Source organism: Neophocaena asiaeorientalis, unplaced genomic scaffold (genome assembly GCF_003031525.2).
Source record: "Neophocaena asiaeorientalis asiaeorientalis breed wild unplaced genomic scaffold, Neophocaena_asiaeorientalis_V1.1 scaffold388, whole genome shotgun sequence".
Classification (NCBI taxonomy): domain Eukaryota; kingdom Metazoa; phylum Chordata; class Mammalia; order Artiodactyla; family Phocoenidae; genus Neophocaena; species Neophocaena asiaeorientalis.
Genome location: NW_020172738.1, coordinates 6002211 through 6018533, shown reverse-complemented (window position 1 = coordinate 6018533; position 16323 = coordinate 6002211). Strand labels below are relative to the sequence as shown.

Sequence of the window (16323 nt, the reverse complement as noted above, 5' to 3'; positions counted from 1 at the left end):
CTTGGCCTCCTAGACTCCTTGCCCCATGGTGAGGGTGCATCAGGAGGAGAATCAGAATGAGAGTCTCCGAAGTTCAGTGCCCAGGACAGGGGCCCGGGTTGCCTCGGGCTAAGGGTGACACTGTCTTTATTTAAATTTGCTCCAAATAAAAGATATGAAACTCAATCATATAAAATGTAAATAATAGCATAGTATTTGATATTTGGAAATGTCCTGAAAAGTGATCTTATATTGTATGATACTCACATTTTAAAAATAAAGAAATAGGATTTCAGAAGGAAAATGTGGCGTACTGGAGTCAGGCAAATTGGGAGTCACATCTTGGCTTTATTGTTCACCAGCCTGTATTGGTTTCTTCATCAGTGAAATGAGAATTTTGTAATCACAGAGCAGTTAGTCGACAAACATCTGTTTTCCTCCACTCATTTCTTCATATTTCTCCTTACCTTAATTAAAATCTGGAGAGTAGCGGAACTAGATTAAGGTTTCATGTACAGTTGTATGTTAGTCTGCTAGGGCTACCAAAGCAAACTACTACAGACTGAGTAGCTTACACAATAAAAATTTATTTCTCACAGTTCTAGAGGCTGGAATTCAAAGATCAAGGTATCAATTTCTTCGTGAAAATGAAAATGTGTCTTTTGCGGTACGTGGGCCTCTCACTGTTGTGGCCTCTCCCGCTGCGGAGCACAGGCTCTGGGCGCGCAGGCTCAGCGGCCATGGCTCATGGGCCCAGACGCTCCGCGGCACGTGGGATCTTCCCGGACCGGGGCACGGACCCGTGTCCCCTGCATCGGCAGACGGACTCCCAACCACTGCACCACCAGGGAAGCCCGAAAATGTGTTTTTTATTTTTACTTAAAACTGAACGAACCTTTTGGCCAACCCAATACTTAACAAGACTAGACATCAGTCCCTTCTCTACGCTGCTGCAACTAGAGTGATCTTTTAAAAGTCAATATATTTTTTTGGTCTATCGCTGTACAAAACATTCAGTTGCTTTCCCTTGCTCTCAGAATTTGCAATGAAGCCCTTGCCCCAAGGAGACCTTGTTTATCTGACCCAGCTCTATCTCTCCACCTCACTTAGTACCTCCCTCCTCTTCCTCTCTCTGCTGTAGTTGGGCAGACCCTCTTTCTCTCTTCCAACTTGTGTGTGCATTGAACAGTTAGTTTTCCCGGGCTGCAAAACTCATGGAGCCCATCCTCAGCCTCCCTTTTGTCACTTGTTGAATCACTATTCAATCAAGATTTCTTGACTGCTCTACTAGGAAAATGAGCTGTTAGACACTTTCACTATACTCCACCATCTCTCCTTGTTTTTGTTAGAGCTCAAATACTGACTGTATTATTTCATGTAACTGTTTTCTTTCTTAGAGTAGGAGCCCCATGTGAGTAGATGTCATGGTGTTTTAGTTCGCTGTCCTATTCTCTCACTGTCAACAGTGCCTGGCTTGCAAGATATTTACACAGATGGAGCGAGGCATGTACATTTTATCATTAATTGAATACAATACAGAAAAAATATATAGTTTTCTTCACTGGCCATTTATTTTTTCAAAGCAATCCAAAAAAATATTTTTGAGTGAACTGCTCAAACCAGTCTTAGAAAATGCACTTTCTTGGTTTTTCTGACTTGTTTCAGTGTTACTGATAAATATCTCTTGATACCTATGGTTTGGATTACACAGTATGCTGCAGGAGTATTAATCCAATCTACTTCCCATCTGAAAACTACTGTGAACTTCTTTATAATTTGTATGTTGATGTGTCGCAGAAGCTGAGTTGTTTGTAATTTACACTATTTAGATTGACAATTGATTTCTCCCAAAGCTCATCATATGAATTTCCTGTTTCTACAATCTTCGCATTTCTAAAAAGAAAGTTATTGATTCTTTTTAAGTAAGGTAAATAATCCTCCTTATACGAATCCAAACAAAAGGAAACCAAGCAAAACAAAGCCTCACTGCTGTGGCTGTTTGTTCAGAGAGACCCAGTTTCAAATCCTGACTCCTCCAATTGTCCACCTCCAACTGGCCTTGGGGAGCTTATTAAGCAAGAGGACCGACCCTCATTTTTCCTTAGCAGTAAAGGAAATCATCACACCTGCCTGGGAAGGATTGATAATATTATTTGTAAAGAGTCTAATGCAGCCTCTGACCTATTGTAGCCACTGATTACATAGAAGCTTAATTCAAAATGTTGTTGCTGGTGTTATAAGACATTGTAACTGGCATTCCCGCCTTTCCAGTAGTGACTAAGAAACATTCACTTTCCTTTTTACTGACAAGGGAAAACATTGAGGGTATTATCTGTATTTTTTATACCAGGACCCTTATTTTCTTCTAATCAAGTGTTAAGAAAAAAAAATTGGATTCTGGGTTTGCTGATGATCCTAAACAAATCATTGGTGCTTTTAAAGAGCTCACTTTCTCTTATTTATTTTATAGTTTACTGTGTTTTGTTTGGAAGAGGAATTATTAAACAACAAAAATCACCTTGAAGACTGTAAAACACTGAAGTATAAAGTGGAAATAAATATTTTAGAACAGATATAATCATATTATTGAAGCCTCATGAACTATTTTGCTTTTAGTAGGAACTTTAGTATCATAGATGTATAAAACTTTAGACTTAGAAGGATACTTAGAAATAATTTATTTCAAATCTGTAATTGTATCTGAGAAAACCAAGGCTCAAGAGAGTTGTTTTATTGAATTGACCTGAGAATGGCTTCCAGATCATCTCAACCCCATTCCACAATGGTTTACTGCTTTGATAGTTCTGAGAAAAATATTTTAATTTATTTAGAATTTTTTTCTAAATGTATCTATTTATATCTAAATTATTTTTATGTTGAAGAAATGGTCAATATTTTCTTTGTGAATATTTAAAAAATAATCTTTTTTAAAAATTATTTCTTAGAGATTTTGTTCTTTGCTACTCTTTTGGATGAAAAACTATTTGGAAAAAAATTGGATGACATCTTCATTCAAATTAATATCAATACAATCTATAAGCTATTTGAATGATGATTTCAGACGCTTATCCACTTGTACATTCAGCACATACTTACTGAAGCCATAGTGTATAAAGTATCTATTTCATACTCAATAAAGATGTATTTATCAGTTTTGTAAAGTGTTTTTATTATAACTAGAGCTAAGAGAGAAGCATTGCTTGCTGAATTCCTTTACCATATTTGGCAATTTAACTTACCTTTCTGCCCTTCTTTTTTCTGTCAGTATGCCAATACAAATGTCCTCATTAGAAACTCAAGGATTTTATATTTATTTTTTATTATTATTATTTTTTGGCCACGCCATGTGAGACTTGCAGGATCTTATTTCCCCAACCAGGGATTGAACCCGGGCACCAGCAATGAAAGCGCTGAGTCCTAACCACTGGGCCATGAGGGAATTACCAAGGATTTTATATTTAGAATATATTTTACAGGAGAGAAAATGAGAAATTCTATCTATTGAAATCTGTAGTAGAGTAGTCCAACTGCTATAGCAAACAACTCCACAACCTCAGTGGCTTAATAGAATACAACTTATATCTTGTTCATGTCACAGACCACCACAGACCACCACATATGTCACAGACATGTGAATTAATGGGCTCAGTGGAAAATAGACTATTCTCCCCTTAGTTATTGGGGATTTTCCATCTGATGGCTTTTCCAGCATCTAGGACCTCAGAAAATCCCAACCAGCTGGAGGGGGATGCAAGAGGATGAGGTTTTGTGGGAAGTTTCAGGACGAAACTTGGAGGTGGCGTACATCACTTCTACTCACATGCTAATGACCAGAAGTCAGTTGTATGGCTCTTCCTGACTGCAAGGAATACTGGGAAGTATGATTTTTCTAGGTGCTTAGAGAGAACAAACAGTTTGGTCAGCATTTAACTAGTCTTTGCCCACAGGTCCTCTTGGCTTCTGCCTTAGGAGAACAAACAAAAATATAGATTGTGTTCTTTGAGAAAATTGTCTCTCATCACCCTGCAATGCTAGAATTTCTTAAAGAACGTGTTACTAAAATATTTCAACATTTGAGCTATGCTTGATGACTTCAGTGAAGGTTTTTTAGGTAGAGAAAATCTCTTGAAAAAAGCAAGTAGTTAAATCATGTGGACATTTGGTTGAGAGTTTTTGAAGACCAAACATGGCCTTTAAAATTCTATTTATTTTTCTGCCCTATGAATAAGCGTCATCCTTTGCAACCATGAAAAAATAACTTTTGAATATAAGTCAGTATGTGAGTTCCTATGTCTTAGGGTGAGAGTTACCTGCTGGGTGGTGGTCAGGAAACCTTTATTAGGTTTTTACTAATTGTCATTTGTGTGACCTTGAGCAAGTTGTGTAAAAGCTCTGAGCTGTTTTTAAATGTGTCAAATGATTAGGATTCTTTGCAAAGTCCATCCTACTTCCATGTGCCTCATCTGTTTTATTATTTTATTAAATAATGTACCTCATTTATTTTATTAAAACCAAGGTTTTATTTTATTTGCCTTCTTAACACAAACCTGGATTTTCTTTCTGGTTTTCTTTAAAACTATGGAATCTCTAGATACCTGAGCTATTGTTCTTTATATATATTTGAAGAGAAGCCATCCCTTAGATGTTGGAATTGACATAACTGACCCCAAATGACAAAGTTCACATGAGAGAAGCAATCATAAAAAATTTAAAAATTGCCCCTGCTCCCTGGTGCCCTTTCATTGTGCAGACAGGGGAGCCTTTGCCCTCTTTTCTCTGGGGACTCGGGAGGTGGAATAATGGAAGTGCAAAGGGAGGACCCCAGCGTCCACCTAGACTCATAGGTAAACCATGTCAGGCTGTCTGGCTCGGATCAGCTCTAGACACCGCAGTTTTTTGTTTTTTTTTTGTTTTGTTTTTGCTGTACACAGGCCTCTCACTGTTGTGGCCTCTCCCGTTGCAGGGCACAGGCTCTGGATGCGCAGGCTCAGCGGCCATGCCTCACGGGCCCAGCCGCTCCGCGGCATGTGGGATCCTCCTGGACCGGGGCACGAACCCGTGTCCCCTGCATCGGCAGGCGGACTCTCAACCACTGTGCCACCAGGGAAGCCCGACCCCGCAGTTCTAAAAGACACCATCACATGCAATTATTGTCCAGGCCAGGGTGACCAGGAGAGCGAGAGTTCTAGATTTGTTTTCTGAAGATGACATGACCAAGGGGAGACAGACTCCCTCACTCTGGATTCTAAAGGGTGTTTACTTAAACACAGAATTAGACTAGTTCTCTGAGTAGTTCCAGAAACAGGACGACCAACAACCAACAAATAGTGGTGCTTGGAGGGAGGCCAACTTGAGCACTGTATAAAAGCTTTCCAGCAATTAAATATGTTCTCAGTTGTGTCCAGCTTTCCCATGAGATGGGAACTCCCCCTTCCTGGGGCTACCCTCCCAAAGGCAGGCAGACCTCAGCAATTACATACACTCACACCTTGCTTTTGATGAGCTGTTGTGACTGGGATTTCTGAGGTCTCTTTCAGCTCTAATACCCATCTGATAGCGCAAGTTAGTGCAGTGCCTCCTTTAGAGTTTAAATTTGTTGTCTTTTCTGCCTAATTAATCTGCCTTGATCACCTTTCATTATTTCCATGGTTCAGCAGTTGGAATAGAATAGAGAGACTTTGATCTTGATGATTATACCGATATGAGGGGACAATTCTGAAGCATTCTTTACATCCGTAGGAAACTCAAATTCTCATCAGCAACATGAGCTTTGGTCCCCATATTGCCAGGCACAGTTAAGTCCATATTTTGTAACCAAGGGACCCCTATGTGAAAGTGTGAAATTTTTAGTACAACAGCAGTCACAAACCACAAATATAAAAGCCTCTTGTCTAAGTCATCTGAATCATGTAGATGTTCAGAGAAGCAATTAAATGACAAGGTAAGTTAATCCTGTTAAATATTGCAAAAAAAAGAAGAAAGGAGAATGCAGTCTTATGTCCCCCAAGAAATCAGTGTTACTCCTCATATTTCCAGATAATACTAATTTTCCCAGGTAGATCACCTGTTTTCTGGTCTATCATTCGCAAGTCAATTAGAAACATGTATGGGTTAACAAAAAAATAATTTTGGCTACAGTAATTAGCTTATGTTTGTCAGTGAGGGTTATTGGTTCATGCCATGGCCCATGTGCCGGGTGAGGTTGGAAAGGTTGGAGGGAAGGCTGTGAGTCATGGCCTAAGATAAGGTTACATCCAGGGGTAAAAGCTAATAAGCTCACTGTCCTGAGTGAAGCAGGGATGACACATTCATTCAGTTGATTTTCACTGATATCAGGTATTAAGTACCAACATGAAAGATAAAGTCTTTAGGCTTAAGAAGCTTATGGTCTGGTGGGGAGACCAGGCATATAAATAAATAATTGCATGATCTTTCCAGCCAAAAAAAAAAAAGAAACATCTTTGGAGAGAGGATAAAACATTTTTAATCGGTTGTAGTTCCCCAGACAGCCATATGTAACGGTCCATCACTGCAAATTGTTTTCTTTGTCTCTAGAACTTGAGAGGGATTTTTAGGTCGTGGAGATTTAGAAGTGTCCTCAGTACTGTTTCATTGTTGAGAGAGTGAATCAGAGACGCTGGGGAAAGTCAATGTCTGGTGGGCAGCAGATCTGATGCTGAAAGCCGTGACACCCACCTGGGGAGCCAAGTGATTGTAGGTGGCCCAGGGCAGGAACAGAGAGAGGAATAAGTTAGAAGCTGGGGAGACAAATACAGACTCACAGACAGCATAAGCAGCAGGAAATGGGAAAACTTTGAGAAAGGACTTCACAGCATGAAGTGTGATGGATTGGCATCCTGTAGAGAATATGTTGGTCATAAACAGATGACTTCTGGTCTCTTATCCTTACTTATCCGTCTTCAACTTAAGCACTGTAAAAAGTTTAAGACAGTGATACGTAAAATGCACAATACGAAAGACAAGCACAATACAATCATATATGCTTTTTAAATAGCAAGATCAGATTTCAATGTGAGAATACGATTATAGATCAATAGTCAACACTCCATGGTAGAGGATGAGCAACTTCTTCGTAGTTTGCCCAGTTCTACATACTGGGGCTTAACTGTGAACACTGAAAGGACTCAGTTTCCACGTAAAAATGTACCATGGTTGCTTCCATGTCCTGGCTATTGTAAGTAGAGCTGATTCACTTTGTTACACAGCAGAAACTAACACGACATTGTAAAGCAATTATACTCCAATAAAAATGTCTAAAAAGAAAAACATACCGTGGTACCTAAGATTGATCTTGTTCAGGAAAGTTTGTTACTAAAAATCAATTTTTGTCTTCAACAGGCTTTAAGAAAACATTGAGATATATGGATATGGATAAACACATCCTTATTCCTCTGAATAGATTTCTCTGAGCTTTCAATATGTCTTATTGTATGAATTTCTTAGTCTAATTGTCCACTTTCCATTGGTCTCTTTTCAACAGCTATTTTAAAGTTTTTCGTATTTATTTTAATTAGAAAATGCATTTTGTAGGAAGCTCTTCTTGAATACCACGGGATACCTGGTTGATTCCCCAATAAAATGCTCAATAATACATTTATGGTTTTCTTACAGATTTTTCAGCTCTGCCTTCTATTTAGGATGTGAAGGTACACCGGCACAAGTCTGAGTAGCATGATTTGTGCAAACCTTTTGTTCAGGTTTCTCTAAATATACCTGCCAAAACTCACTGAAGGCTAACCTCTGGGACTTGAAAACAAAGAAAGAAGAAAAAAAAAAAAAAGGCTCCTTTTTGTTCCCAAAGCTGTATTGGACTTTTATTTAGTTGAGATTTGAGACCTAAATGACACTTCCCTGGTGTGTGTATGTGAGTAATTTGAATGAGAACAAAGAAACTGAGGTTGGTGGGGAGACTTTGACACCCTCAGCCTTTCATATTTAAAGTAGTGTCCGAACCTGCAGGAACAGTATCGGACCCAGTGTTAAATTAGAGCATTTTTTTTAGTTTGGTTAATTTCAATACCAGTGGTAGAAGACTCTGTGTGTTTGTGTGTGTGTGTGTATGTGTGTATGTGTGTGTGTGTATGTGTGTGTGTGTGTGTGTGTGTGTGTGTGTGAGAAAGAGAGAGAGAGAGAGATAAGAAAAAAATTGTAACTGCTTAATGATGCCAGTGGGAATAAAACATAGAGGTCGATAATAAGGCAAACATCCCAATGGTTAGTTTAAAATCTGGAAGAGAACGTGAGGTGAAACAGATGGGTCATTAGGTTCTGATGCTGTGACATTTGGAAGCCAGAGCTACATTTTCTTTGAAACTGTGAATAAACAGCTTGGATATAGTCTAGGATGTTCTTTTCTGATACTGGTTTTATTCCATTTGACTCAGGGCACAGAAAAGTAAGTGTTGGTTAAATTGTCTTGCTATAGTTATTTGCTGGAATGTATTAGTTTAAAATATTTTTACTTATATTTGATTTCAGTATAACTGGGACTTAAGCTTGGGATCTTTCTAAGATTGTTCTTATGGGACTACCCTCCTGGTTTAAGTTCTGTCTCATAGAATGATATTTTTGACATGTGTTTACACAACTGCATAGCACCTGGGAGCTGGAAGGAACCATAGCAATGTGGAAATAAACGAAGAGCAAACAAATGAGAACACGCAGGGCTATTTCATCAGGACTTGCTGAAGCAATGCAGTCAGCCACCACATTTGGCAGAGACTCAAGGCAGGGAGAAGAGTGGGAAAGCTTTATAGTGAGAAAAAGGGAAGGCTTCAGTTATACCCCCAGTGAAGGCTGTTGGCATAGGGAAGCTATAGGCAGGCTAACCAGAAGCAGGACATCCTATGTCGTTGGTTAGGGGAACATATTTGACTTTCTCTGGTTGATCCTATGCTAAAAGCAGGACCAAAAACTGGGGAAGCTGTCAGTTTTTAATCAAATCCTGGCTGCTTTGGGCCAATTGTTATACAGGTTATTATTTGCTAGAGATAGTGGTCTGAATTTCTACAAGTCTGAATTATAGATTGTACGTTGGCTTTCTGGGCTGATTATTGTAGATAATCAGCTAGAATTCTATTTTTCTATGTGGTCTGGCAATTTTCTATCTGTATCTTCAGTCTCTCAGTGATTATCCAAAACAAATGTAGAAAGAATAAATAAATTCATAAATAACAAATTACTACAATTTTTTAAATGAATGCTACTTTTTGCATGTGTGGCCCTGTTTTGTTTTTAAAATATTTTAAAATGTAGGATATTATTAGATCCTTCAAATTAAATTGGGAAAGTTAGGCAGGGCTGGTATTATCTCCATTTTGTAGTTAAGCAAAATGAACCTCCAAGTGGAGAAACCAAGGGCTCAATGTCATGGGCCACCAGCCATATGGCCACAATGGCCAAGGCTCCCAGCTGGGCCTCTCAGATCCCTCACCCAGCTGCTTACTATATTATAAACTATTCTGTCTCTGCCCCACAGATTCGGATAATAGGGAACCAAAGTGTGACATCTGTCTTATCACACTGCTTGAAGATGATGAGTGTTTGAACTTACATGCAAAGAAAACAAAATACAGATTCTCTGAACCATTTCTGTAATTTTTCACTATGGTCTTTCTCAAAGATCTTTATTTGAATTAAACTTTCAACCTGGTGAATTTTACAACTTGTGATTTTTAGGTAACCAGATTTTTGAAAATACTATTAGCTCTGTACCACTTCAGTACATTTGTAACACTGGCTTGATCCTCTTGTTCCATTAAGAATGTTGTATTTTCTACACACATCAGAAAGATGCCGGAGGAGTTGGGAAAAGTACTCGATAAATGAATTGGTTAAATACCTACTGAGCAATATGCTAAGAGCTAGAGGCACCAAGTGGAGAAAAAAGAAAAAATCAAAACTCAGGGCTTCCCTGGTGGCACAGTGGTTGGGAGTCCGCCTGCTGATGCAGGGAACACAGGTTCATGCCCCGGTCCGGGAAGATCCCACATGCCGCGGAGTGGCTGGGCCCGTGAGCCATGGCCACTGAGCCTGCGCGTCTGGAGCCTGTTCTGCAATGGGAGAGGCCACAACAGTGAGAGGCCCCAGTACCGCAAAAAAAAAAAAACTCAGACCCTGCCTTTAAAGCACTCCGGGTCTTTTAAGAAGAACAGGTACACAGAAAAATGATACAAGACAGTGTCAGTGCAGAGATGACTTTATCCCAACATGGGCTGGATATATGGGATGGGGAGGCCTCAAGGATACTTAAATTAAGTAACCTTGACTGAGGAAAGAGTTCCCCAATTAAAGGACAGGATGTAAGGGTATTCAAAGCAGGTGAGATAGGAGATGGTAGCTATAGAAACCAGTGTTGTTTTTCTTGGAAGTTTTTGTTGGAAGTGGAGTGGAGAAGAGGAAGCTATGGCCAATTTATTGATGTTTCTTGAATACAACGTTTAGGTAGGAAGTAAAAAAGTTAGAGGCAGGAAAGAGTGAGATGGTGGAGAGTCTTGTGGGTTGTAAAGGGCTTAGACATACTTCTGTGGGTAACACTGGGCTTCTGGAAGGATTTTAGTCAGGGTTTACATTAAGAACAGATTTGCATTTTTTTGTTTTTGTCTCTAAACACTTATCTATGTGCATTACAGAATGGCTATCACATCAGTTCTCTGAAATAACATCGTTCTGAATGTAGCAAGTGGATATCACTCCTAAACCATGTTTATTTACTACCTGTGCTTTTTTTTTAATTAGGAAGTGATTTTATTTAAAAAAATTTTCCCATTGGCTATTTTTTTTAAATTGAAGTATAGTTGATTTACAATGTTGTGTTAGTTTTAGGTGTATAGCAAAGTGATATATATATATATATTCTTTTTCAGCTTCTTTTCCCTTATAGGTTATTACAAAATATTAAGTAAAGTTCCCTGTGCTATACAGTAGGTCCTTGTTGGTGATCTATTTTATATATAGTAGTGTGTTTCTGTTAATCCCAAACTACATATGCTTTTAAACACTTCTGTACATGCCTTACAGAACGGCTATTGCATCTAGTCCCTGAAAAAAACACTTGATCAGATTTTCATTTTAAACAGATCACTTTGGCAGTCTACGGAGCTTGTATTTTGGGGAGTCAAGGACAGAGTCAAGGAGGCAGGTTGCAATAATTCAAGGGTGATGATTAGAGCTTGAGCCAGAACAGTTGAGGTAGACATGATACAAAGTGCAACAGAAGGGAAAACAAGATACTTAGAAATAAAATCTGTAGAATTTGCAGACTGATGGATTTGGAGAGTAGTGGTTAAAGAAAGAGACAGATAAGTTTCTAGCTTGGATGTTTGGCAGGACAGAAGGAACCATTAGTTTAGTAAGAAATGGTGTCAGTACAGTACGTGAATGTTAAATTTGTGTTATCTAAGGGGCATCCAGATGGACTCATCCAGTAGGCAGTTGGATAAATGAGTCTGCAGCTCAGGAGAATGTTCCAGACTTCTGATAAACTATTTAGAAATCACTAGCCATCAGACAATTGCTAGTTGAATCCTGGAGGATGAAATCACAGAAAGAATACATGTAGAGTGAGAACAGTGGCTAAGCTAGAACCCTGGGGACAACCGACATGTGAGGGACTCTCCGAGGAAGAAAAGGTATGAATGACACAGCAGTGGTGTTAGCGAGCACACCACAGGAAGATGGCCCATCAGTGAAGCCAAGAAAATTGAAGATATCAATAAGAGAGTAATCAAAGAGTAATCAAATGGCTTAAAAATGTCTTCTTAATTTGCCAACTGAAAAGCACTAGGTGATTTAAGCAAAAGCACTTTTAGTAGAGTGGCTGGGCTAAATTCATGTCACAGTGGGTAGCAGAATGAAGAGGAGATGAGAAAGTAAAGAGAGGGAATGTAAGGTGCTCCTGATGAAGTTTCCTTGAAGATTAGCAGAAGGGAAGAGTTACTAAAGAATACTGAATATTCATTGAGGTTCTCTACTTCCGAAGAGATAATTATTTTCTGCTGATAATAACCTGCACAGCTCAGAAAGAAGACCCATGTGATCTGTCCCTGTTTTATTTAAATGTAGTCTTCAACACAAGTCTAAGTTTCCAAAAATATATTTTAAATATTTTAGAAAATCATTCTTTAATATTTAAGGAATCTGGGAAGGATTTGACTCTTGTTTAACAGAATATAATTCTGGTTAATACACAGAATCAGCAGAGGAGCTGAAAGTTCGGAGCCACAGCACGGAACCAATACCAAAGTTGGACAACAAAGAGAGAGGACATCATGGGGCATCTTCCTCCAGAGAGCCTATCAAAGCTCAGGAATGGGATGGAACACCTGGGCCACCTGTGGTCACCAGTAGACTGGGAAGATGCTCTGTGAGCCCCACCTTGCTAGCAGGAAACCACAGCTCAGGTAAGAAAGATAATGTTCTCCTGGACGGTAGGTCCTCGGGTGTCTAGAAACTGCTTTTATGAAATTATCACTTAGAAAACCATAACCACAGATATCTCTGTCTCTACTCATAGAGACAGCGTAAATAGCCCTGCACACAAAAGGAGGTGACAGCATGTGGCACACTACAGGGAACATTCTTCATGTGGATGATAGAGAAGTGAATGGTGCTTTTCGGAGCTGTGCAGTGCAGCAGCCCTTACAACTCCAACTGTCTTGCACTAAATTTCTTAAAAAAAAGAATCCTCGGGGCTCATCTAAAGCAGTTTTCATTTATAAAGTTGAAGTAACTTAGAGTTTATGCCTCCTTTGCTTCAAAAAAATTCTAGACAACTGGGAAAAAATGAATAGGAAGTAAAATTGAGGATAAAAATGTAGCAAAGACGATATGAAGGCAGTAGAGAGAGTAAATATTATGAGACATTTGATGTATCAGTAATAAGCTGAAGACAGTAACTGGTCATTGGGCAAGGTACTAAGTTTCCCTGTAGGTCAAAAGAGCTGGAAAATTATAATCTAACACACCTTTAAATTCACAAGTTGAAATTAAAATCTGTGATGCAATTTCGCATTGTTAATAGATAAATATTATTAGACATCAATTTTTAAAAGGCAGAATATGTGTGCTTTGAACTGATTGATCTATATGGTGGACTCAGGGAGCTGTCAATTGAAATAAACAGCAAATAATCAAGCAACTGCCTGTAGTTTTCAGGTTTCTATTCCTTAAGAGTGTTAGAGCTCTGAAGAAAAGACCAATTCTTTAATGTTTTTTCAACTCTGATATTCATCTTGGAAAGCAATTAGCATGAGTTTAGCCTGTGGTCTCTCTGACAGTCACGCACAAGTTAAAACTGGAACAGGAGGGCTTTCCTGGTGGCGCAGTGGTTAAGAATCTGCCTGCCAATGCAGGGGATGTGGGTTCGAGCTCTGGTCCGGGAGGAACCCACATACCGCACAGCAGCTAAGCCCATGCGCCACAACTACTGAGCCTGCACTCTAGAGCCCGCGAGCCACAACTACTGAAGCCCACGTGCCTAGAACCCATGCTCCGCAACAAGAGAAGCCACCACAACGAGAAGCCCGTGCACCGCAGCTAGAGAGAAAGCCTGCGTGCAGCAATGAAGACCCAGCACAGCCAAAAAAACAAAAACAAAAAAAACTGGAACAGGATGAAGATCTCTATATTGGGGAAGGGATGTTTCTAGAACAATAGCCAGGCAGAGGTAGAGCAACAGCTTCCTCAGACTGAAAATGTAACTAAAAGCTTTGGTGATGGAGCCATATCATGTATCACATGGGTAATCAACAGCGTGAGTTCAGCTCGCAGAGAAGGAACATTATGTGAATTTATCAGAACTCTAAAAATATATTTTTGGTAGTAAAGTATAAATATCTATAGGTATATGAGAAGAAGATATCTGTGCATTTTGTCAGAAAGAAAAAAAACCCATAGGGAACAAATAGCATTTTGTAGAAATTAAAAAAGCCACTCCCAAAGAAGGTTGACATCACTATTCAGTTGGGAATTGTGATTAGTTTTAGGTTTATTAGTAGTATATTTTTAATGATTATCTAAGTTTGTACCAGTTCTATCCAAGAAAACCATGAATAGTATCTGCTCCTATTGTGACCACGGGTATTTTATAAAATCCAGAAGCATTAGCTGAGTGTTTATTACGTAAAATAGCCACTGTTCTAGGATCTGTGAATACAGTGATGAGTAAGACATCCTCATATTTGGGGACTCAAAGACAAGTGCAAGACAGATGAATGGATCATTGCAATAGGATGTGTTATGTAGAAATAATATGCAACACAGAGGAGAAATTAATTTTTCTTGGGAGGGTGTGATTTCAGGAAAAACAATCAGAGGCTTTTGGTGGATCGATAATCATTGCTTGAGGAGGTAACATTTTGAGCTAGAGCTTGAACCATCAAGAGCTGCTCACCTGGAGGACACAGAAGAAATAAGTCAGCCTTCTGAAAGAAAATCTAAAACACCACAGGATGGAACCTTTGCTGTGAAGGGTTGGGGAAGGTTGAAGAAACTGCAAAGTAGGGTGGGACCAGATAGCAAGAATCCTGAAGGGTCTTGTGCATTAAACAGAAATGCTTTCAGTCACAGAGTACCAATTAACAGTGGCTAAAGTAATACCAGCTTCTGTTAACTCTCCATAGTGCTGGGTCTGGAGGTAGGCAGTTGCAGGAGTCTTGTAACTGTTTAGTGATATCATTGAGGACCAAGGAACTTTCTATCCTTCTAACTCTTCTCTTCTGCTACCCTTGATGGTTATATTTGTGATCACAAGCTGAGGAGACATTTCTGGGCATCACGCTCCTTCAGATGCTCTCTTTGATCTACTTGGCCAGATCTGGGAAACATCATGGGCTTATAGAGGGCCTTTCTTTCCCTTAAATCAAGGGAACTCTGCCTTATACCTGGAAATGAAATCAACAGCCTATTTGCAGGGATGGGGATGGAGTGTTGCATAAGGAATGGACAGTTATCTGCCCCATCATGGTTAGGTTTTGAACCTTATGTGGTGGACTTTTGTAGTCATTTGAATATTTTTAAGATAGATATAATATAATTCAGTTTTCATCATGCAAGATCCAATGGTAACTCCAAGGCTTCAAGCATGGGTGACTGGGAGACCATTTACTCAGACAGGGATAGTCAGCATTGTTAATGAGTCCAAGCTTTTACTGCTCACTGCATGACAGGCCAATAAATTGAGAGACGAGGTGTTGGGGCCAGGAATAGTGACTATATTTGTAAAACCAGCAGACCCAGAAGATGGTGGACTAGTGTCCCAAAGAGCCATCTTTCCTGAGTTAGAATTCCAGCTTTTTTTTATCCTAAAAGGGGAGGAGTTGTGGCTGGTTGTTGGAAACTTCCTGGTGCCAGAATCCTTTGTACCTGCAGCTGTACAGGTAGGTCTGGTAACAGTGTTCCTATAATCCTCCAACAAGACAAATGTTATTTTCTGTTCTGCAAGTTTTTACCTTTGTATGAGTGGAAAAGTGTTATCAGAGCCTTGAGAATGGGCTATTTTATTCCAATTTTGAGGGTAAGAGGAGAAAAGGCAAAATATTTGTTATATTCGCAGTTTTAATTTTTCTAAAAAGAAAGAGCTTAAAATGTGCCAATTCTATACTAGAAAATGGCATAGTTCCACTAGCAAAAAAGGTATAATATTGATATTTGAATATAAAGTTCACGCACCTTTGGGGTTTTAAACAAATGGTGTACACGCTAAAGAGTAACCCTCATCAGTGAGATGGCCTTTGTCCAGACTAGGCAAATAACTATGTGAAGAGAGCATTTTGGACTTGCTTTTTTGGAACAAAAGAGAGTGAGTCAGTATTTACTCTTTATCTGTCTTCTCTTCACACTTCATTATTGTTTCCTTGACATGGGGCCACTGGACTATGAATCCCCTTCCTACACTACACCAGAACTGCGACCGATAACCCTCTTCCCTAAACAAGGAGGTACCCAGCTCCACACCTAATGCTCAAGATATAAGAAGGTTCCACCAGTTCCACTTTTAAGTCCCCCCTCTCTGTGTCCATCAACTTTCTGCTTCTGGTTCTTTCTCTGTCTGTTTCACTAACACATACACATAGACACACACACACACACACGCATACAAAGGCACACCAACTGCTACCAGTCACAGACTATTTGCTTTAACAAAAGTAGTTTAGCCACTTGAAATGGTTGTTCTTAACAGCTCTTTTGAGGAATGGAGGAAATGCTGAAGTAAAGTGGGTGAGCGTGTCAGGAGATCTCAGCTCTAATTAACAGCGAGTGCCACTGTTGCTGTGGCACTTTATTCAAGTCACCGTTGTTTAGTAAATCAGAGATTCCCCAGGG

The 16323-nt window shown here is 39.4% G+C and overlaps 1 protein-coding gene across 1 annotated transcript in view; it reads left to right on the top strand.

Moving 5' to 3' along the window:
* NYAP2 (neuronal tyrosine-phosphorylated phosphoinositide-3-kinase adaptor 2) overlaps window positions 1-16323 on the top strand; it is a 202327-nt gene that overhangs the window by 162159 nt on the left and 23845 nt on the right. The window contains exon 4 of the mRNA XM_024740610.1: window positions 12192-12401. Coding sequence (XP_024596378.1) covers window positions 12192-12401 — 210 coding nt within the window. The remainder of the gene's footprint in view (window positions 1-12191; window positions 12402-16323) is intronic.